This window comes from Sitophilus oryzae, unplaced genomic scaffold (assembly GCF_002938485.1).
Source record: "Sitophilus oryzae breed Bouriz unplaced genomic scaffold, Soryzae_2.0 scaffold_1411_pilon_pilon, whole genome shotgun sequence".
Lineage (NCBI taxonomy): Eukaryota > Metazoa > Arthropoda > Insecta > Coleoptera > Curculionidae > Sitophilus > Sitophilus oryzae.
The window spans coordinates 54,617-79,857 of NW_022146073.1; the positions used below are offsets into that span (position 1 = coordinate 54,617).

At 31.2% G+C, this 25,241-nt stretch overlaps 1 protein-coding gene across 1 annotated transcript in view; it reads right to left on the reverse strand.

Annotated features, from left to right (window-relative positions):
* Positions 1–25,205, reverse strand: part of LOC115876148 (glutamate receptor ionotropic, kainate 2-like) — a gene marked incomplete at both ends in the record, with an annotated part of 72,028 nt that extends 46,823 nt beyond the window's left edge. Inside the window, 4 exons of the mRNA XM_030891832.1 lie at positions 4,538–4,754; positions 12,779–13,026; positions 16,565–16,717; positions 25,071–25,205. Of these exons, the coding sequence (XP_030747692.1) occupies positions 4,538–4,754; positions 12,779–13,026; positions 16,565–16,717; positions 25,071–25,205 (753 nt within the window). The remainder of the gene's footprint in view (positions 1–4,537; positions 4,755–12,778; positions 13,027–16,564; positions 16,718–25,070) is intronic.
* Between the last annotated feature and the right edge of the window lie 36 nt (positions 25,206–25,241).

The window sequence follows — 25,241 nt, forward strand, 5'->3', positions numbered from 1 at the left end:
CATTGAAAAATCAACTAATTGAAAATCAACCACACCTGGTATTTGACGAAGTCAGCAAATATCCAAGCCTGTGGACACTACTTTTGTACCTGGTAATTTTCATCCTTTGCATCTACCTGATGTATAAGAAGTTCCCCAGATGTCGACGTGACGTTCAACCACCACCTTCAAGAAATATCCAGCTACCCCCTCAATCGGTATAGCTGTCTCTGAGAAGGGAGGAGTTATATTGTGTGTGTGTGTGTGTATAAGTGCTGAATAGACAACAATAGACTAGCATTTTTCCAAGTACAGATTCTATTTTTTACACTCTGTCGCACGAGCTCTTCAAGCTAGTTAGTTTTTAAAACAGATGTCAATTTTTTAGATTTTATATAATTAAATAAAACTTAAATGTAATTCATTCAAAAATAAAAGTAGTTTTTAAAGAAAAGGTGACTTTGACATTCAATAAGTTAATTCGCGGTAGCACAAATGAACACTTGCTTTAACTCCTGTTCTTCATTAATCAACACATCAGGCTTTTTGTGTTTTTGTGGGAACACGCACCCATGTGTTTCAAAATTATTAATAACTCTTGATGCAGTAGGTAAAGATGGAATTGGCCTGTTTACAAAAGTTTGTGGAAAAATTGTTTGTATATTCCGATAAGACCTATTTTGGAAATAGCATTTTACAATTTGAATTTTCTCACGAACTTCGTAAACATGCATTATTTTACTTAAAAAATAAATTTTACACGAGAACTGTCGCGAGAATCTATGTATTCGTTTTGGCTATTAAAACACGAATAAATACAAATTCTGAAACATTCTTATCACATATCTACCTATTTTTATTTTATCACATTTCTTCGCCTGCTTTTTATCCGGCGGACGTGTATACGCTAATTCGTCCGGTTCTGCCTATGTTACTACTGCGGTGGTCCGGTCTGTATATCCTAGTATATAGCGTTTAACGCCTTGAGAGTAGCAAGGTACAGCTTGCCATTCTAGAGCCGTTCGGTATACAAGGAAGGTAATGTGGCTAGCAGTACGCTTCAACCGCCTATTATTACCTCAGGGTTGTGAATCCCAAGTACTCATTTAAGGCTAGGTATCCAAACTGTGAGTCGACCTAGGTATCCAAACTGTTTTTATTTTATTAAAAATAGTCGGCTGCTGAAATATCGGCTGCCAAAATGATCTTGTCGTTGGACAGGCTATAACTATTTTGCAGTTCAGTGTAATAATTCGAATTTACATAAAGGTACCCATTACTCTTAACGGCTTTACGATATATTACGAGTAGTGAACTAGATTGGATTTTGCTTTACTGAAAACAACGCAAACTTTTCTACCTTCAATTTACCTTTTTCTTCGTATTCTCATTTTGGAACTGTTAAATTATTCACTCAATAGAACAGGTCGAAGGAACGAACTTTACCGGGCGTTTTAAATTTCAATCCGAGAAATAATTACGCCATAAAACAAACCACGTCTGAAAACTCCGTGGGGAATGGGATTATCTGCCGGAAACGGGCAATGGAAAATCAAAGAATAATTTCCTCTAACTCATGGACTTATCTGGCTGTGGGAATAAAGTGTTAATTTTTGATGGACAAGCAAATGAAATATTCTACTTTTGGCTAAAATACAGGCTATAGCGTTTTTTAAACAACTACCACTGCGAACGGCAGCTTTTCATCGGAGAGCAGTCGTGGTTAAGGTATTTCACTGGAAAGAAAACTAATTAATAACAATAAACAAAAAATATAGATATTGGGCGCCAGGCATGTACAAAGAAAGAAAACACAGTTGTATAATACTTAAAACTAATGACTATATTTATTCATGATGTTCTTTGATGGTAAATAACATTGTAGAATCTTAATAAATATAGTGATTATAGGTCGAAGAAAGTTATGTTACTAAAATAATAAAATAGTACTAAATATGTTCAATGAAAAAGACTATAGAAAAATACAATATAGATTAGGCTTTGGAAGAAAATGTATAAAAGATAGCATTACTTTAATTAATTTGTTAAATTTTTATACGATATTAAATCTGAGATGTTGCAACCCGTAAATTCTAGAAACTGTTCGGTTATTCATCTGTCAAAATGACACAATAATACATATAGAAAGTAATACTATTACAAAACGTAATGTTGGCAACGAAACTAAGATCTAAATCATATTTTACATACTAATCTGACATAAAACGGTTAATCACTAAACGTAAAGTCTGTACGATATTATTCAAGACTGAAAATGTAAACATTATACCAAAACTTAAAATTACACTTAGCTGCTTGCTCTTTAAACAGTCCTGCTTCAAACAGTAACAGCGTGAGGTGGGCTTGTATATCTGTAGTGTCTCTCGGCCAATGCAACAAAAGGGGCCAGGATGAGGACACCATAACTATTGACTAGGCTTAGAAATAGGAAAGAAGCAGCATGGGGCTCAAGCTACATCCACGCTGGGGCACTCTATATATAAGATAAACCATCCCTACATGGGTGACAATTTCAGGACCGTACGACCGTATCAAATTATTCGTAAAAAAATGCTTTTTCCAAATATGCTAATGAGCCACCCTCGTTCCATTTGAAAAAATTGAGATATGATTAAAAATACGATTTGAGCATTTTCTAACTGGCCAGGACAAGACACTAAAAACATTAGACAATCAAATCTATTTTTCCAAGGCTCCTTGATTAAGAATTAGTGTTTTTAACATAACCATGGCACTCTAGATTGAATTTTAAAATTCAATTTTGTTTGAAGCGAGAATGTCAAAAATTGACATATGGTATGTCATTCTATTCAGGATGTCATTTTCGATCGAATAAAGTAAACATACCAAATCTCGTTTTTTTATCTGAAAAAATAAAAAAGTTATAGGGGTGAGCCACTTTTGAGACGCACCCGGTATATTTACTCGTATTTTAATGGGAAGAAAATACATTTCATAAAAAATAAACAAACCCATAATACAAATACTCTACACTAATTAATTAATTTTAAATGGATCTAAATCGGCACTTTAGTAATTGAAAAATGGACAGGAGCACTTAAAATCACATCATAGAATATACCAAATATGCAAAATAAATCCAATAAACAGTGCAGCATCCGTACATAGGGCATCCAACCATAGGAAATCTGTACATAAGAACACTACCCGTACCTTGGAACACTACTAGGACCTTGGATAATGCCAGTACCTTGGACCATAACCTTGGACCTTAAAAACATGAAACTCGTGTTTAAAACCTGCCCATGTATAATAAACACAATAAACCTACCTCGAAATACTTCCGAGGGCTCAATAATAAACAAAAAAACTGTCCTTTCTTCCATGTAACATTTTGGGGGACAAAACGAAAGAAAACCAACGTGCCAGCAAAATACAAATACGAGTTAAGGTGGGCCAATCCAAAACTCTACCCTAAAAATATTCAATAATAATAACGAATCTAATAAAGATATCTCATCTTTACCTGTAGCTTCGAAATGGCAGCTGATTCAGATTTTGCGGCAAGATTTAAATTACCATTTCTAAAAGCAGGACCCTGAAGGTGACCGCAGAGCGACAAAAGCAAAAGTGAGTCCACAGCGCAGAGAGCGAAACCTTCAAGCGATGTTGACAGCGCCTCCACAGAGCAGTGAAACAATAACAGGGTTGTGGACTAGAGAACGTAAAAATTACACAAGCGTGCAAAATAAATTATCAGGCCTGAACGATACGGAATCGGGTGACGATACGCCAGACATCATATATCATATACAAAAGACATGTAACGAACTAAAAACGTTACAATGCAGCAGTGAAGTATGTTATTTGGGTGGACATTTTTTTATAAGAGGCAATTTTTTTAGGAGTAAAATACCACAGACAAGCTGGTTTCCACTTTCACAGGTACATTTTATTTTTTGTAATTTTTTTGGATGTCGGCCTGATGATATTATGAGGTGATTGAAAAGGTGTTAAGTAGTTTTTTTTTTACTTTCTAAGCAGTACTGATATTTGTGTGCTGCATACGTTAATATTAGATATAAAGGAAATCAAAATTAGATTATTTTTTAATAGATCAGAAAACTTTAAACATTTTATTAGTTACAACACACTTTCGTTTTGGCAAAATTTCAACTAAGGGAGATTTTTAATTGCAGGATTAGCCACACAAAGGTTGAATTGCTGAATTATTCAAAAATCTGGCTCTATACTATACCATATAAACAATAATAATGCACGAAAATATCCATTCCACCAATGTTTTTGAAATTAAGTTCCAACGTTACATGTTTTCGTACCGAAGTACCGATTCACGAAACGGATCAATGAAACTCTTGGTGTAACTAACCGCACTTTGTTTTATTTATTGAGATAGATTAGTGGTACATCATTGAGTTTTTTATAGTAAATAAACTAAAACATTATATTAGTATTTTATTTTAATAAACTGAACTTAAAGCAAAATGGAAAGTTAATAAAAATAATAAACTTAACTATGATAGCATAAAACCCACCAGTGACATTGACTACTCACTCTATTCAACAAGTGCCCAATAAGACCGTTCCATTCTTTCTTATCCGGATCATAGTTTCCATATTTGCCGTCGGGCACTTCCTCGAACGTGTAACTGCAGTTCAGAATGTGACATATTTCCTGCATTAGGTCCAGGGCGTATCCTTCCCATCTGTCATTGCCGTAGAGCGACTTGCCCGGCGGCGGGCTTCTGTGCATCAGATATGGAGCTCCGATCCTGTTATAAATATGGTAGTGTATTAAAAATATTGTATTTATTATACAGGGTTGTTCACCACATACGACACGGAGTATTGTAGCTAAACGATTAGATTTTTACAAATTTACGAGAATCACATGCACAATTTAATTGTCTATCAAATTGTAGTATACCATTTTTATCTATCTCTTCAAGTTTTTGTAAAAAATGCATTTTCTTATAATTTATACCCCATTTGCCACTATACCCGTGGAATATTGACAGTTTAGATTATTTTTAAAGATTTGAAGACAAATTTTCAAAGAGTACAGATACTAATATTATCGATATAGTTCCATTATTTTATTAAAAAATAAACAAAAACTGTTTAAATATTTTTAGTTAAATAGGAACAATAATTAGTATGATCCCAATATTCAAACTACATTAACTGAACAAGTATGTAATTAACTAATTTTTGGGCGAAAAAATGGTGGTATATTTAATTGGTATACTCCTTTTCAAAGATTTAAATAGTTTTCTTTTTGTAAACACTTGGGCTTTCAATATTATTATTTTTATCACCTGTGCATGTTGTACATATTTTATTTAAAAAAATCTAAAATGTCAATATTCCATCTGTATATTCATAAATGAGGTTCCAATAATTATAAGAAAATGCATTTTCTACGAAAATTTGAAGAGTTAGATAAAAAATGGTATAATACAATTTGTTTGAACTGATTCTCCTAAAATATACAGGGTGTTCCATTTAAATTAAACAAGTTATTGCCGTTTAAAGTAAGAAATTATTTAAAATAAATTTTTAGACACTCTGTATGAGGTAGTATTATTTTTATTATTGCAACACAATAACTGATCAATAAATAAAAATAAATAAATTTCAGTAAATATTTAACGTCAAAAATTTTGATATTTTTGGAGAAATGGAGGTTGGAAAAGCCTTAAAATGCAATTTCACAAATTTGAAACCAAACCAAACCAAACGGCAAGGTTTAAGTATGATTAACCTTAATCAAATTTACCTTTCGTACCAAATCGTAGAAACTAAAAATATAATAATATACAGGGTGTTCCATTTAAAAAATACAACTTTGATATTTTTACAATTTGTAAAAATCTAATCGTTTAGCTACAATACTCCATGTTGTAAGTGGTGAACAACCCTGTATACCTTGAAATAGACATTTTCCGAATAACCTCTACACTATATCCCCGGATCGACTTAAATAGAAGAAAAACTTTTTTATTATCAACTTTTTGAGAAAAATACATTCTTCTTAAGTTTCTAGTTGGTGTAAAAAGATAAGGTTTAGAAAAAAAATAAAAGATATTAATAAAATAAGATGTAGTTGATTTTTTTCTTAAAGAAGGTTGAACTCTTAAAAATCAAATGTTTTCATAGTTTGAGAGCTTTTTTTGCTGCTTTTAAAGAGAACAAAAATTGATTTACTTCAATGCTATGGAAAATATATATAAAAGTAATTGCCTCCTATTCACTTAATAACTAGAAAGAGAAACATATACAAAGCAACAATAATGGCATAATTAAAACAAAAGACCCTATTTTGCCCAAAGGAGCAATTTATATTGGGTTTTTAAAACAATCAGTTTCACTCTTAAAACTTAATAAACGCAAAATTTAATTGTGGAAAGCGAGGAACAAAAGCTGCAATTGCCAACCAACACTACACCGTCTCATTATTTTTAATCCCCCAACAAGCGTAAGCTCAGTGGCGCCGCGTAGGAATGGCTTCTAATTAAAGTAAAAAATTAATTAGGAGACTATTTTCAGATCCTCAAAGATCGTACTTTTACGCCACGTTTTGTTTTTCACTCGTTCGTTCTAATTTGTTTAAAGGATTTACCGTGTTCTTTTGTGTTTAATGTAGGATATTTTTACCTTTAGAACTTATTGGATTTATTAAACATTTCAATTTTTAGATTTAGAAGGCGAAGAGAATTTTATATCAACTTTATGATAGATGCGACACGACGCGCGACGGCTTATTTCCGAATTTTATCTCATAAAATATTAAGCATTTTTGTTGCTTACGCAATCTTGTTAACGATTAAACAACTACTGAGAAGTCGATTGATTGTTATGTTTCAGTATCAAAATATCAATTACAGTTGGGGGTTTGAACCTTTGGTTTTGCAACAGCAACATAATAACTCTAGTTCACCAAAAAACAAAAAAACACACTTTTTCTTTTGTACTGGATTCACAACTATGTTAACATCATCAGCAGATGATTTGAATTAAACTAATATCTACAAATTGAGCGTTTATACAGGGTGCGTCTAAAAGTGGCTCACTCCTATAACTTTTTATTTTTACAGATAAAACAACGAGATCCGGTATGTTAATATATGACATAAATTAGGATTGATTGACATATTCAATTGTTTTCGGTCACTTCCAGTTTACCGGAAATGACTCCAACTTTGATTTTAAATGGCACCCTTGAGTATTTTTTTACTTTATTCGATAGAAAATGACACTCTGAATAGAATCATATATAATATTTCAACTTTTGACATTTTTCGCATATATGGTTTATTTGAAATTGTAACCTGCGGTTCCATAACGACAATTTGACTCAGAAATACCAGGTGTGTGGTGTCAAATTATTCGTAAAAAAATGCTTTTCAAATATGCTAACGAATCACCTTCGTTCCATTTGAAAAAATTGAGATGTGATTAAAAATACGATTTGGGCATCTTTTACCCGGCCTGGACAAGACACTAAAACATTAGATGATCAAATTTATTTTTCCAAGGCTCTTTGATTAAAATTAGTGTTTTTAACACGGCCATGGCAGCTCTAGATTGAAATTTAAAAATACAATTTGTTTTTTTGAGCAGATGTTCTAATTTCGAAAAATGGAAAGTAGAGAAAAAAAATAATAAAAAGTAAAAAGAAAATTGTTTTTGCTTGTCGTAAAGGGAACAAGCTCCACTCCACAACCGGTTTCTGGGCCTACCCTTCATCAGGTGGGCTGCCCAGGGCACTGGTTCTCACCGATACGGCAAGCAAACTTCTTCTATCAACAAACGGTGTCGTAAAGTGTCGGTGAGATATTAGTTCATCTCCCGTCAAAAGATGGTAAAGAGCGTTTTTCGGCCCGCTCAAATATATATGAAATGAACGAAATTCTTACAGCTTTAGTGTATATTAATAAATAATATTTTCTTGCCTTTAGCTGTGTATTTTTTCTAATTTCGAAAAATCGAAAGTAGAGAAAAATTTTTTTCTCTACTTTCGATTTGGTAGTGTTGGATCCACCAAAACTATATACTATATGCATATGTATGTCCTGATATTGTCCTTAATATCTGAATTTACAATAAACATACTGAGTGACATAGAAATTGTAACAACCATATTTAGCTAAATTTATAATATACTGTCTGTTGATTGCCTGCATGAAATGTAGTAAAGCATACCATTTTTATTTCAGTTTATAACCAGATTTTACTTAATTTCAAAAAAACAAACAAGTTTTATTTTATTAAGAATTTGTTTAGAGATTTTAAGTTTTATTGAGTTTTTGCATATAAATACATCTATGATTCTATAATATACAGGGTCGCTTTTTCGTAAAAGGTCGATTTTTAAGTAAAATATACAAGGTACCGCAAAAAAAGTGATATACAAAAGTTATAGGGTTTTTAAATGTCTATTAGCAAGCAGTAACTTTAAGTATACAGGGCCCGTAATAAACTTGTGGCACATCAAGTTTTTTTTTAATGTATCCCTCTGTATATTATTGCATATTTCAATTGTTCCTTCAATTTTAAGCAATAATCGTAATACACATGCTGTATCTAAATTAAACCATTACCGAGTTAGGAAGCTTTGATTTTGAAATGTTAAAAAAAATATACTTAAACCATTAAATTCTACATAAAAAGGTGCTTTGGAAATGTTTTCATAGAAATACAAAATTTTCCATAGCAAAAAAGTTACAGCGATTTGTTAAAAATGGACATTTTTAAAAAACACCCCGTAACTCCGAAACGGTAACAAATATTGATGTGCGGTTTTCACCATCATGTTTTTGATGAAACTTGAGCTCCAGACACCGATATTAGTTTTCGTCTATCTCCTATAGAGAAGGGTGCTTCCATTTAAAAGCGTCGAATTTGGCCCACCCTGTACATTGTGTGTATTTCGATTTTTGCTTAGGAAACAGAATTGAAATATACAATAATATACAGGGAGTTATATTTAATAAAATAAAACTTTGATGTGCCATGACTTTATGACCGACCTTGTATACTTTTTGTAAATGTATTACTCGCCAATAGACGTTAAGAAATCCTATATAACTTTTATATTTAACTTTTTGCAGTAGTAGTATATTTTACCTAATGCATATCAGCGACCCTGTATATTTTTATTATAAAAAATACATAAATCACTTACCAAAAGGCTCATCTTTTTTAACTAAAAAAGACGAGCATCTTGCAGTATATTTAATCCTTGATCTCGAAAAGTTAAATAACTTGTGGAACTATTCCTATTAAATTTTGTAGTGGCTTTTAATCAAATAAGACGTTAATAAATCCTATCCAATAAAATCCTAATTAAGCAAGAGGGAGAGAATAATCGCAAGAAGCTACAAAATAAAAACTAGACCGGCGAGTAAACGCTACCCCATCTCATTTATTTTAATTCCGGATACTGCTAAGCCTGGGTACTATGGACGAAAAATAGCTTTAATTAAACGAAAAATTAATTAACTAGATATTTTCTGTCCCAGAAGGGTCGTTACTAACGCTAGCTGCTTCGTTCCGCGTCTGTTTTTCAAGCCAGTGCTGGCTGTTTCACGGTATTTATTTTAATGTTAATTCTCGTAGAGAACAGACTTTGTAGGTTTGCTTAGTAAGCGAGCTCTATTGGTTGCAAAATACATAAACTTTTAAAGGAGTCTGTTAATTTACTATGCAATAGGTATAATAATATTTACATATTTATAAATATAATAAATATATTATTATAAACCCCAGCTGTTACATTTTCTATATTATTATATATATTAGATGTAGGTATAACTTGTTTTATTACACATATAGGATGGAGAGTGGTGTTCAATAAGTATTTATTGTTATTATTATTGCTATTAAAACAGTATGAATGCGCACTGCTTTTGTGAAAGAAAGATTTAAGAATATACCATATGCCCGAAAAAAAAACATCAGTCAATCCTAGACGAAAAGTCACTCAAACAGAAGTCAATCCTAGACGTCATTATTTAAAAATTGACATAAAACTTGTTACTTGTTGTGTAAAAAAGTAGGTGCCACTAAAGAATAAAGAAGAGTATGGGCCAACTAATGACATCTAGGGCTTGACCAAAATTATGATCGATTGTCATTCTTTAGCCGTCTTTGACACCGTTCTTTTTTTGATCGTATGGTACTTTTGTAAGACAGACTCTTTACATATTGTGCTAAAAAAGAATGTTATCTTGACAAAACACTTAATTCGAAAAATTATACAGGGTGTCCCAGAAATAAGTGCAAGTATTTAAGGGGTGGTAGATATGACCAAAAGAAACATATTTTTTCATTACCGTTTTTAAAATAATTTGATAATAATCAAATAATTTAACTTTGAAATTTCAAAAAAAAAATAATGAGAACATTTTGAGAGCCGCTGACAGCAATCAATAATCAGCCGCAAATTTCAAACAATTACTCAGGGTTGATACGTTGACTAAAAATATTTAAAAACGACTTGAAAAATTCAAATTAAAAATAAAACTTACCTAACATTAGAGAACGAGACTCAGATAGCAGATCGACGTAATTAGGTTAGAGCGTCGTTTTATCGCTTTACCTTAAATCGGAACTCTAAATTTCGAACGCACAAATACATTCATATGCCATCTGAATTAGTTAGCATTATTTTTTGAGAATTTATACACCGATTTCTATCTCACACTCTTGTTTTTGTGATCAAGCACCAAAATAATTGACACTTTTATTTGAAAAATAATAATTTTTTTACAGGCGTACCTTACATTTGTCTATTTTTTTTAGTTTTGTCTGAGATTTACTGTTTTATGTAAAATCTCAAATAAATTGGATATTCTAAAAGCTGATCTGTTTAAATGTAGGGAAAATGTTGACTATTTATATATCTAATAGAGGGCGCTGATTCTGAACTGTTGAAAAGCTGCTATGATAATTATTTATTATTTAGTTTCATTATTTCAGTTTACTAAACTATAAAAAAGGGATTTATAATAGTAGTTGCACTATACTTAATGGTAATCTACAATGGGTAAAAATCTACAGGAAATAAAATTAATTTAAGTATTTTTAAGTATTAAAAATGTCAACTTATAACTTATAAACATACAGAATGTGGATAACGTAGGAGGTGTCAACATTGCATTCTCTAGAAGCGCTATAAACAAATTTCCGGAAAGTGAAGAAGCGGTACTCAAAAGGTTATCAATATTTTCCCGAAGATGTCAAGAAAAATATATTTTCAACATTTTTTTTGCAAAAAAAATTCATGGGCGTGTTTCTGGGGTCGTACTATACTCCCAGCTAGCAAATATTTGCACTTATTTCTGGAACACCCTGTATAGTAATTATTGTAGATTCAACATATTTATAAAGTGTTTTAAATTATTTTCTTCTAATCTCCTATATGTACTTTCACGATTTGAACAGGGAGCTACATTTATTGAATTGTCTTTCAAAGAAGTGGTAATCGTAAACTAAAATATTATGCAGAATGTTTATTTTCGTTGCCTATATAATATCGGTGCAAGTCATAGGTCATTAGTAGGTAGGTATAAGTATAAACAATAACAGGGAAACTATTTTTCCCGCAATGTAATTATTTGTATTAACCAATTGTTAATTTTATATAAAACATGTATAATTGTCAGTATCTATAAATATGTAATATTTTTTATCTACAACCGTTTAGTTATAACGTTTTTACATCACTATTTTTTTAGTATTTTAGTTACGTTATGAGAATCATAACACAACTAACAGGTGTTATGAATCTATAACACAACTAGTTTTTATAATAATGAAAAACAACTACGAACACATCTAAATATATTAATTTTTGATACAAATTCCTACTACTAATTATTATAAATATTAATAACACATTTTTTACACTTTTTCAAAACAATTCCTGCTGCTGATAGACTTCATGCGCTGTATTTCCGTGCAAGATATTAAAAATATGCTAAAATTACTTTTTCATTGCATTGATTTTTCACCTTTTTGTCATCACACCATGTCAAAAACTGGTTGTATGTTTTTTCATATTTTGATCGCGACATTTCCGGCAATAATGACTCCGTGGCACGTACTGCAGCAACTTCTACATCTCAAAGGAGACTTTCGGAATCGCTCGTCGTAATTTTTAAAATGATTTTTCTTGGCAAAAAGTGCTCTCGTTTACTTGACAGGGCAAACTTACTTTTCAGAAAAAAACAACTCTCTACTTGATAAACAACGTTTGTAGCTATAGTCTGAAGCAGGTAACAATTCCCGACAATTATAATTAAAAAAATGTGACAAGTGTTATAGTTAAAGGTGTTAAAAGTGGGCGACTAATAAACGAAAATTAAAATAGCATTTTCTTATTTTTCGGTTGTAGATAAAACGTTGTACATGACACGTGCGTTTAAACATGATTATAACACTCGTGTGATTAGAACGTACACACACTTGTACTCTAAATAACTAGTACATATATGTAGTTTTTAATTAATACTTTATAATGGAATTTTATTCTTTATTTAATTTTATAAAGTGTTTTATTTTTTGGGGATGATTAATTTAGTTTTAAATGGATCTACAATTGATTGACTATTAACGTTTGACGAAATAATGTGGCGCTTACAACATAATGTATAAAACGAGTAATTTTTCAAAAAGTGAAGTTAATCGAATGGTGCAGTGAACGTGCTCAATTATTATATTTAAGAATAGAATTAATCTAAATTCATCTTTATTTTTATGTTAATTATAATATTATGTTATTTTACCATACTTGGAGACTACTCTGAAATTCTTCTGTTGAATTTCCTTCTGCAGTTCCTTCTCTCTTTCCTCCGATGTGACAGCATACCGGATGACGTTGGGCTTCTTGGAATTCCACGTCCCTGATACTCTGAAGCCCACCTCCGTCTTAGACCTTTCGATAATCTGCAGGTCGATGTTTGTTCTTTGGCCGCTGTCGTCGAAAAATATCGGACCTGATAATGGGCCTGGTAGAATTTTTTTGCTCGTTTTTGGAGGCTGCGAAATAGAAATAAGGTTTTACCTTCACCAGTCTTATAATTGTATACAAAAATGTTAACATTTCTATATATACAAAGTTTCAAAGTGTTTCAAAACACAAGCAATCCACTTCAATTTGATAATTACTTTTTCGATAGTGATTGACTATTGACCCAACGTTAATGCAACGAACTACCTTTTCTTTTTGTTAATGAATAAACCCTTAAAGCTATAGTAGAATAGATCTGGAAAGATCGCAGTGGATCAGACCGATAGCTACCTCTTGAAATTTTTCGAATTTGTTTTAAAACACCCGTGGATGTAATAATATCTCTCTTGATGACACTTTAATTTGTTCACATAGAATTTGGTGGGTAAAACTGTTTCATGTTCACAATCAATGATACTAAATACTCAATTGTATTATTCAGTTTGTATAAATTACCGCAATTTCTTCGAATTTTGAACAGGTTTTATATATTTCTAAATTTAATAGGAGTGTATGTACTTGTTTACAGAAGAATAACTTTGTTGACATCTGTAAATATATATTATTCAGAAGCTATTTACAAAATAGCCTATTAAAATTGATTTTTTGTATCATAGCAAAAAACTAAAACCTTATAGTTTAGAATAAATCAATAAACTTATGCATAACTAAATAAATGCCGATCAGAGATTGAACTTCAAATGCTATTATTTAATAATAACCACTATTTCCTCATGCCAAATATCAGATAATTAACCTTTTTACGTTCCCATTGTTATGTATATGAATATACCCAACAGAGGAAAACGATGCTGAACTAATATGTATTTAACAGATTTGCAGATTATAAGAGGAAATTACACATTTTACTTTTAATTTTTATATCGAAAGGTATAAAAAATATAATGCATACCTGGTGCATCTCAAAAGTGACTCACCCCTACAACTTTTGATTTTTAAATGGAACCCGTGGTATATTTCTACTTTATTCGATAGAAAATGACACTCTGAATATATAAATAACGTCAACTTTTGACTTTTTCGCATATGGTTTATTTGAAATTGTAACATGCGGTTCATAACGACAATTTGACTCGAAATACCAAGTGTGTGGTACCAAAGCATTCGTAAAAAATACTGTCTCCAAATGTACTCATGAGCTACCCTTGTTCCATTTGAAAAAATTGAAATATGATTAAAAATACGATTCGGGCATGTTTTAACCGACCAAGACAAGACACGAAAAACATTAGACGATAAAATATATGTTTCCAAGGCTCCTTGATTAAAAATTAGAGTGTTTAACACTACCATGGCACTCTAGATTGAAATCTAAAAATACGATTTTTAAAGGGAAAATGTCAAAAGTTGACATATAATATGACTTTTTAAACAAAGTGTCATTTTCTATCAAATAAAGTAGAAATTTTTTTTGAACACTTTTGAGACGCACCTGGTAGTTAGATTATTTTCCATTTCATTTATATAAAAAAAAATCTTATTTGTTATATACAGAGAAGACCAGGTGACTAGTAACATAGCAAGTTGCCGGACGAATTTACGTTTACCCATTTTGCGTTCGTACTCGAGAGTCACTGCCGGCTAGTCGGCTGGTCAGGCAGTACGCAGTTGCAGTTGTGCTTGGACGGGTCGGTCGTGACAGACTAGGAATATGACGCGAGGAGTGCCGTGTATTTATTATTTTCATTTTAAGTGTGTTTTACCTTCACTTAAGGTAACATTTAAAATAAAAATACTTAAATATTATTATTTGGAGTGTGTTTACAAAGCCAAAACTAAAAATAAATAAATTCTCTAAACCCAAAAAACTATAATATCACTCTAAATTAAAAAAAGTTATAACAAGTGTTCATAAAGACCGCCTTCATGTGCTAGACAGAAGCCTAGGCGGTCGTAAAATCCAACGTCTGACATTGGCTAACATATTAGGGCTAATAGTTTGGAAAGCCTCTCGTATTTTTTTACTTGAAGCTTATCCAGATTATTAGCCCCTATCATGTTTCCTTACACTTTGGATTTTTATAAGCTACCTAAAAAGAAATCATTGGGAGAAAGATCTGGTGATCTAGCGGACCACAAAATAGTTCCATATCCACTAATTAAACGGTTGGGAAAAGTATTGTTGAAATATTCTTGAACAATACGGGCATTGTGGGTAGGGCAACCACCTCAGCAATTTGATTACTTGAAAACGTGGTATTTTGATCCGCGTTAGCACAAGCTAACACTTTTGTGGTGACACGCACCCATGTGTTTCAAAATTATTAATAACTCTTGATATAGTAGATAAAGATGGAATTGGCCTGTTTACAAAAGTTTGTGGAAAAATTGTTTGTATATCCCGATAAGACCTATTTTCGAAATACCATTTTACAATTTGAATTTCCTCACGAACTTCATAAACATCCATTATTTTACTTAAAAAATAAATTTTACACGAGAACTGTCGCGAGAATCTACGTATTCGTTTTGGCTATTAAAACACGAATAAATACAAATTCTGAAACATTCTTATCACATATCGACCTATTTTATTTTATCGCATTTTTCGCATGCTTTTATCCGGCGGACGGGTATAAGCTAATTCGTCCAGTTCTGCCTATGTTACTACGGTGGTGGTCCGGTCTGTATGCTGTTTGATTACATTTTAAACAAGGCAATAAAGAAATACGACCCACCTTTGGGATAATGTGTATGTTTATACAGTTTTTGAATAGAAAATGTACTTCTAGTAAATATATTTTGCTTATAAAATTTCACAATATACATATAGATATTGACTAATACTTTTAACGTACCACTATATCTTTAGTTTTTTTTTTATACATTTTTGTCGATTGATATAAAGCAACAACACTAAAGAAAATTAAATTGTCTTGTACGTAAACTAAAATTCTGTAGTTTTTCAATGCCAAGGTGCGCTTTGCACTTTATTGCTTCATTTATTAAGTTACGTGGTGCAAGTAGTAATAAATACTCATTTAAAAGGAATTTATTTAATGATGGAGAAATTTCCGGGATTTTTTTAACCAAGCAATAAATTTTCCTTAAGAAAACTTTGCGCTAACAATTACGTTGCAATCATCTGCATACAACACATCACTCCCAGACATAGCAATATTTTCTGGTAATCTTTGTCTTTAAAAATTTCTAACATTATAGAAGAAATGCAAGTTCATTCCAGGAAATATAGTTACCTTTCGAACAAATTTCTTATTATTTTTTATGGTATTTGAAAAATGATTTAAAAATAATGATCTCCTCAACTTTATTACGAACTCGCCATATACAAAATATTAACCTGTTTCTTCCGTTTGTTTGACTTTCTTTACCATTACCAATATAAAAGTCATCTTTTGTTGTTTAAAAAAAAACAATCTGTTACAGTAAACTACATTACTTTATAACGAGTTCAATTTATTACTGACTCATCGTACACACAATGTTCAATTTCCTTTATTATAGAGTAAAACTCGCCTTTTTACTCTTAAAAATCTAGACCATGTTTATTGAAAAACAGCAATCTATTACGGAAAATTACGTTACCTTTCTAACGAGTTCCCCAATTCTCTGGCCATGCTCCGAAAACTCGTAGTCGTCGCAATCCAGAGGTTTTATTATTGGATCTTCTTTGGCCGCCATGTCCCGGAAGGCCGTAATGAAAACGTTTAACGCGTCGTAGAGCAGGGCCGTACCGGTCTGAAAAGAAAAACGGGTTTTAATTAGCCAGCCGCTCCGCGCTCGTTTGACGTCGAGTTTCCTGTAAAATGTTTGTGCGGTTGTCGAAGTCCGGCGGGAGTTTCAGTGGGCGAAGTAATTAAAACTAGAAGAGGACCACGGAATGTTCTGATCTCTTTATTTTGAGGCGGAATTCAAGTTGCGATTGGCCGGTAAAGTGATAGGGGAGTTGAATTCTTTCTCATAAAACTCTTGAATTTTATATTACAGTAAAACTTCCGTTAATCTTTTTGATATTTTACCTAATATCAAACTGAAGATATTAATTTATGAAATTACGCTTTACTAAATTAAAATATATATAAATAGATAAAATTTTATAAAATAATTAAAGAGCGTTGTTCCAGAAAATACGTATTATAAATCTAAAAAAATGAAATAACTGCATATCATATATCATTTGGTTATGAAACTGAGAAATTTTGCATTTATACAGAATAATTAAACACTAAGTAATACCTCTGTGGCGGATTCATCTCTCCAAATAATTCTAAGTATATTTCGCTACTGTAAAAAAATCTACAAAATAAAATAATTATATTTTGTAAACACTTCTGTGTTAATCCAACGGAGACTAATTATCAGCAGTGGTTTATCTATCAGTGGTGATTACTATCGATAGTTGCGCCTCGGTGGTACGAAAGTACTACCATTGCACGCAGGCGGCATCTCCCGTTCGGGACTTAATATTTAACCGATACTTTCCGACAAGTCGGAATTAACTACTCTGCGCTGTAGTTGTCATTTTGTGGTATCTGCCCAAGCTCACCTTATGATGGAGTAGGGCTCCGAAATCGGTAGTGAGAGGAGGTTGATCAACATTATGACAATCACAGCGTGGAATTAAATTTCTATATCAGCAGTTAAGTGGCAAGAATCCTTATATAATTTTATTATATACCTATACTGCAAGAAATTTGTTTTTCATTTTTATAATTTGACTTGTCTGAAAAAAAGCCTTTTACCATCTTTTTTACTATCGATAGTTGCGCCTCGTTGGTACGAAAGTACTACAATTGCACGCAGGCCACTATCTCCCGTTCGGAACTTAATATTTAACCGATACTTTTCAACAAGTCGGAATTAACTACTCTGCGCTGTGTTTGTCATTTTGTGGTATTTGCCCAAGCTCACCTGATAATGGAGTAGGGTTCCGAAACCGGTAGTGAGAGCAGGTTGATCCACATTATGACAAACACAGCGTGGAATTAAATTTTTATATTAGCAGTTAAGTGGCAAGAATCCATATATAATTTTATTATATCTTAATATGTGTTTAAATGAAAAATAAAGTCTTTTGATATTATAAGACAACGACTTATTCAATCAAAATCAGAAATTCTTTTTGCTTCATGGCCATTCAAAAATATTTACAACAAACCTAACTATATCAGCTAAATGACGTTAAAATTTTAATTCGTCTTACCTAAAAACCTTTAAAGTTGCACAGAAAATCTCATACGTTTATCACTCAATGCATGTTCTGCTTTTGTGTATCAATTTATTTGTGTTCCTGCTTGGCATAGCATAGCGTGGAGCTTCAAGCATAACCGAGAATAACAAACTATAAATTACCTGAAACTAGAACATTAAGAAAAGGGAAACTAGGAGAAATATAACCATCGTCTCTGTCTATTCTGTTCTTTTAATATATGATTACTAATTTTGTTTTCTCGCAAATATTAAATTAAGATTAAACTGCTTATAACTAATGCAATGATGGGTATAAAAAGTAATGCTTTGTATACTAAGGTTTTTAAATGTATGTACTCCCTCGTCTAGTACGAAGAATAACGACTATAGAATTCTCATTATTGTAAATATTAAGCTAGTAGTTCCTTGACATAAAACTTTCGATTCTTTCGTCTCGAAAGCTATTTAGAAATATTAGTTATTTGTCATTACGTGTTTACAAAGCCGAGGAATAAAATCAGAAAAAGCTTTCACAGAAAGTCAGAGATTAAGATCTTATATTTGCCCCCCCCAAAAAAAAGAAAAAAAACTTGACTTAAAAGTAAGTTTTCAAGAAGAAATTATTTTTTAAAATAGTAAACTTTTGAGATAAAATGTATGGATAGATTCAAAATTTTCTAAAAGTTTCACGAAATTATTAGATAATATTTATATCATATTCTTTAACTGAAAATATATATTTATCTAAATATTTAGGATCATCCTGGATATACTATAGACATTATTAAATAATTTTATATTGTATACATATGTACAGGAGGCAGTACGAGGGAAGTTTAATTAAGTCGACCGGTTTTTCAAAAAATTACTGAGTTGTAGCCTATTCTTATCTTTCTTGACTGATTTCACTTAGTTGGCATGGTGTTCTTATTTTATTATGATTTATAACTTATAAAAATACAAAATATATTATTAAACGGCTCTTTGCAATTTACATTACACAAACTAAAACTTAAGAAAATAATATCACTACATACAGTTTAAGTTATTTTAGAAAATGGTCAAAAAATCCGCCATTGTTTTGAGTACATAAATGCATCTTTTTAAAACTGAATTTCTAGCTATTCTCACAGAATGACCGGTCGACTTAATTAAACTTCTGTACCGCCTCTTCGAGTGCCTCTCTTAATTCATCGGTTCTTTTGTAAATCTTGTTGTTAACCATACCGCATAAAAAATATAAAATGGATAGATCAGGTGATCGAGGAGGCCCATGCAATTGGTTTGGTTGGTTTGGTTCGGTGAAAAATTCATATTTACAATTTTTTATTTATTTTAATTTACAAAGTTTGTATGTGACAGTTTCACATTTCTGAGAGCAACGACGAATGAAATTGTTTCCATGGCTAACTAAGTGAAATTAGTCAAGAAAGATAAGAATTCGGTATAACTCAGTAATTTTGTGAAAAAAAAACATATTATAGCTTATATCGTTGAAAAGCTTAAAAAATGGCGCTTCTTATGAAGGCATGGCCAATTATAGTTTCCATTTAAAAAAAACATATGTTTGTGTCATGTGTCATAAATGATAGACTTTAGTAAAAATCGAAGAATACAAACTCATTAGGGATGTGATGATCTACAACTTTTATCTGAAAACTTTTTGTCTAAAATAGATTATAATGAAATTAGGGGCAATTTTTAAAATAGCCAAAATTTTTTTTTTCGAATTACCTAGTAAGCCATGAACTTTTTCAGAAATCTGAAAGGAGCATATTTATGACCCCACAAAACTTCAATTCTTTCCCCATTTAACCGACTCTCTATCTCCAGTAGTTTCCGAGATAGCCATAGAGAACATCTGTATAGAGAACTCACCCTGTATAATATGTGAATTTAGGATTCTCTAAAAAAATTATTAACTTACAAATGGTTAGTTAATCAAATATGATATTAACTTTCGACCACCTGCAATTTTATTCTTATAAAATATGTATCTAATCTCTCCAAAAAAGTCTTATGGGTATTTTCGCACTGTAAGAAAATCTACAAAATAAAATAGTTATTTTTTTGTAAACACTGCTGCGTTAATCCAATAGAGACTAATAGTCGGCAGTGGTTTACTAAAAAACAAATTTTACTAACGGACAAAAAAATGCTTAACGTTTCGGAAAGTTTCCCGTCGTCGAAGCAAAAAGACACAAAGAACAAAGAAAAAAACTATTTAAAATATATAAATGCAATTATTATAAAGTAAAACGAAAAAGCTTCAAACTTTCTGTATGATTATTTTTTAATTTGTTTTTAATGTTTACGTATGCTTTGTTTATCTATGTTATGTTCTTTAAAATCAAAGAAGCGATTGCCATACATTACTAACATATAGAGATGCATGAGCAATACATTTATTTTTATTAGATTGTGTTAAAAAAAGCCTCTTTTATTTTTCTTTAGATTCCATAGCTTTTCATCATAATTTTTGCTTTGTAAAATCTACTCTTGGCTCTGTGTCCCATGAATGCTGAAAAATGTTAGATTTGTGAAAATTGCCTCTTGTTAAATAATCTTTATGTTCTTTAATTCGAACATTTAAGGGTCTAGATGTTTCACCAATATAAAATTTATCATATTCACATAGTATTTTGTATATTACATTTTTTGTTTGTTGTCCACTGTTTATTGGTTTAGTGTGTGTTGAAATGGATCCAAGTGTATTTTGTGTTTTGAAGGATGTTATATATACAGGATGATTCCTGTAAGTCGGTCATGCTTTCGAGGTATGATAGGGGACGTTGAACTATTAATTTTGATATAGCACACTATGGGTCGGAAATGCCTCGTACGCAAGATATAGGGTGTTAAAATTTTTGAAAAATTAAAGATATTCTTTAATAGTTTTTTAACAGTTGAAGGTATCGTTATAAAATTTCATTATAGGAATCTACCTAACAGAGACACTTTAAATGTAAAAAGAAGAGGTTTTAGTTTCAACCAGTGGCGTAGATGTGATACGCATCGGGTAATGTTTTCAAAAAAAATAGTATGCCACTGATTAAAATAAAAATTTCGGAGATTTTTTTATTTACTCGGTTTATTTCCAAGAAAAAATGTCTCTTTCAACTTTCTTCTATCTAACACCATTTTGTCACAATTTAAAAATAAATAATTTTCTTAATGAGAGTCTCAAATACAGCGAATTATTATAACTAGAGGGCAGAAACACATGTGCATCGTTAGCTCCCTTCATCTTGGGTAACTTTAGTACTTTTTACTACTAGCTCTAAATCAATTTTTAAAAAATTATAAATTTGAACTAGATTTTTTTTATTGTTAATAATAAAATTCTTAGTTTAAGGTAGTTATAATAATTCGCATATTTAAGGTTCTCATTAAAAAAATATTTATTTTTAAATTGTGACAAAGTGGTGTTAGATAGAAGAAAGTTGCAAGAGACATTTTTTCTTGGAAATAAACCATGTAAATAAAAAAAAAACTCCGAAATTTTTATTTTTATCAGTGGCGTACTATTTTTTTGGAAAATATTACCCGATGCGTATCACAGCTACGCCACTGGTTGAAACTAAAACCTCTTCTTTTTACATTCAAAGTGTCTCTGTTAGGCAGACTCCTATAATAAAATTTTATAACAATACCTTTAACTGTTAAAAAAATACTATTAAAGAATATCTTTAATTTTTCAAAAATCGTTAACACCCCTGTATCTTGCGGAAGAGGCATTTCGACACATAGTGGCTATATCAAAATTAATATTTTGACGTCCCCTATCATTCCTCGAAAGCATGGCCGACTTACAGGAATCACCCTGTATAGTTGGGATTAATCTTATAAAAATACAGTTACTGTACTATACAGATTATACAACTAAATGTTGCCTTCCCAGTCTCAATCGCCTGCCATCTCTGTCATACACGAGATCTTCGATATTCCGATCTCTCATCGCCTGTCGTATACCATCGTTCCAGGACCGACGCGGGCGTCCCCTTTTGGTTCTTGCGGTGGGTGACCATTTGAATACACGTTTTGGCCATCTTGTGTCCTCCATCCCCATTAGATGACCAAACCATCTCAAACCTCTTTTCTCTATTCGTTGAATTACGGTTTCTTGTGCCGATGTTCTCTTTCTGATTTCCTCGTTTCTCACTCTTTGTAACCTGGACACTCTAGCGCTTCTACGTAAGTAATCCATCTCTACAGCCAATATTCTCCGTTTATCTTCTTCTCTTAGGGCCCATATCTCACTCCCATAGCATAAGACAGATTCTACCATAGTTTGGCAAATATGTTTTTTATTCTTTATATTAATATGTTTGTCCCACCAGATTGAGTTGAGTGCCCCTACCACTCTCCTCGCCTTCTGAATTCTCTGTCGTATCTCTGTCCCACCGATTCCATTTTTATCAACTACAGCTCCTACATATTTGAATGTGTCTACCTGTTGTATTTCTGCCTTGTCGTCAATTAGAATATCAAATTTGACGTCGGAATTTAATACCAAGTATTCTGTTTTTTCTAAACTGACTTCTAGACCCCATTCCTGATACTCAGTATATAGTTTCCTGAGCATAAACTCCATGTCAAAGGAATTTTGAGCAAATACTGCTTGATCGTCTGCAAAATTAAGTGTCAGAAGATGTTCCTCATTAATTGGAATACCCATTCCTTGACATGATCTCTTCCACCTCCTAAGAGCTATCTCCAGGTAAATATTAAACAAAAGAGGGGATACGGAACAACCTTGTCTCAGACCTTTCGTTGTACATATGGGTTCCGAGAGTATCTTTCCTTGTTTTATATAACTGATGTTATCGGTGTACAGTTCTTTGATAACTTCTATAAGATGTTAGAAGTCTGTTTTGAAGGATGTTCGTATGTTATATTGTTTTCCCATCATTCTTATTTTTTTTGAAACGCCTTTTTTGGGAAGAAGCATCCCCCACAGAGGTATAGACATTTTTTATGTATCTCATATTAATAAAAATCATTCAGACGGTGCTCTTGTTACATGTTAAAAAAATTAAATATAAGACACATAAAAAAAGTTATTTTCAATTAATTATATTTATTTATATTTGATTATATAACTTTATTAATTATTGTTTAAACATAATTTGATATTGCCAAATATATTATTAAAAACATAAATATATTAAAATTTAAATAGAATATTTAATATAATACATAAAATTATAAAGGTCAATATTCTTTGTCCAATTTTGAATTGGAGATTATTAAAATAATTCTAAATTTTATCATCAATGGAAATTAATTATTAATGTGTATTATAAAATATTGACAATGACGTATGAACCGAAAGCAAATACGGTCTGAAAATGTATCAAGGCAGTTTATTGAGCTATATCTATATTTTTATGTTATTGTAACTTTAATTAGTTAAAGTTATTTCTCTAACTTTTATTACAAATATTTAATTAAAATTCTGTTGTTTAAATCAGTAGCTTATTCCATTTTATTTTGTCCGTTGTTTTACCAAAAAAATATATTGTACATAAAATATAAAAAATCAGTTGATAAGTTAGTTAGATTTAAGTACTGAATTATGATAATAAATCAAAATTGCGTACTTAATAATGTTATTTAAAACTTACTTTATTAATAATAAATGTTTTATTATTTAAAACGCTTGGTGATCTACTTTTAATTAAAATTTTGTCAAGCCAAAAATTAAGAGCCAGTAAAATATATCGAGGTTTAATTATTTTAAAAGTAATTAAGGACTGATGGATCCCGAGTAGTTAGAATTTTACAAGTTAATTAAGAGAGCATTATAGGGAGGTAATCCGTATTGTAAATTAAAAAAGGAATAAGAACTGCGAATCATATACCATTAAGTTATGAAACATTGAAAAAAGAGTTATTGAGTTACAGAACAAAGAAAAATTAAGTAGTAATCTAGGCAGAACATGAATTTGATACAAAAACCGTGCCGAGAACACTACGTCATAAGTGGCCTGGAAATGTGTGTATAATGTATAGAAAATAACTCGATCGAAATTTTAAATGAGCAACTCAGAAATGGCAATTCTTAATAAAAAAGTGTAAGGACTATTATTTTAGATAATAATATAAGCTACAGTTTTGGTCTGGGCTATTTTTTTTGAAAAAACTTACCATTTATGAGAAAAATCCAAAAAAAAAATTGACATCTGACCTTGAATAACTTTTTAGCAGAATAAATTTTTTCTTCCTTCTACTTTATAATGGTAAACCCAAGGTCTCTACCAAAATTCAGCTTTGTCGGAATTTTGGTAGATTGAAATGTTTAAAATTAACCGGAGGATTTTTAAGAAGCCTTTATACAGCACCAGAATATACAGAGAGAGTCTTAAATAAATGCAAATATATTCAGGGCTGTTAGATCTCAATAAAAGAAACATCTTTTCTCTTTACCGCTTTTCAAATAAGTCTAAAATAACAGAGTTATTTTACTTGTATGACAATTTGAGGTACCTACTTTGGCCTTTGCCTTGTTTTGCATTGTTATCTCCCCAGTTTTAATTTAAAAATAGATGCAGTTTTTCATAAATTACTTAAAATCGGCTTGTCCAAAATTCTTCAAATTTGGCATGTGTATTCAGCATACCCAGACCTTTAAAGACCTATTAATACCTTCGCTGTCAAATTAACAGGGAAACCAATATATGGACAGTTCAAAATTTGCATGCAATTTCCGATATTTTCAACGACGATGCACCACCCGGTATATTCTAGGTAGTTAGATTCTATTCTAAAATATATACATTTCATATCGCTTAAAATATATATCATTTAATGTCGCTAGTGTATTAAATATACAGTTTTTATTTTTTTTTAAATACTACCAACTATTTCAAAGTACACCATATTTTATTACGAAACATACCTTAATATTAGTTGCGTCCACCCTCCATATTTTTCTAATATTCTTTATTACATCGCTGGCAGGGTCAATAAATCGGAATGCAGTAATATTGGCTGGCATTTCTTTGAACTCGGTCCAGTCAAGAGTATGAGCATCCTAGAAATAAAGATATAGTCATATTTCAATATTTAT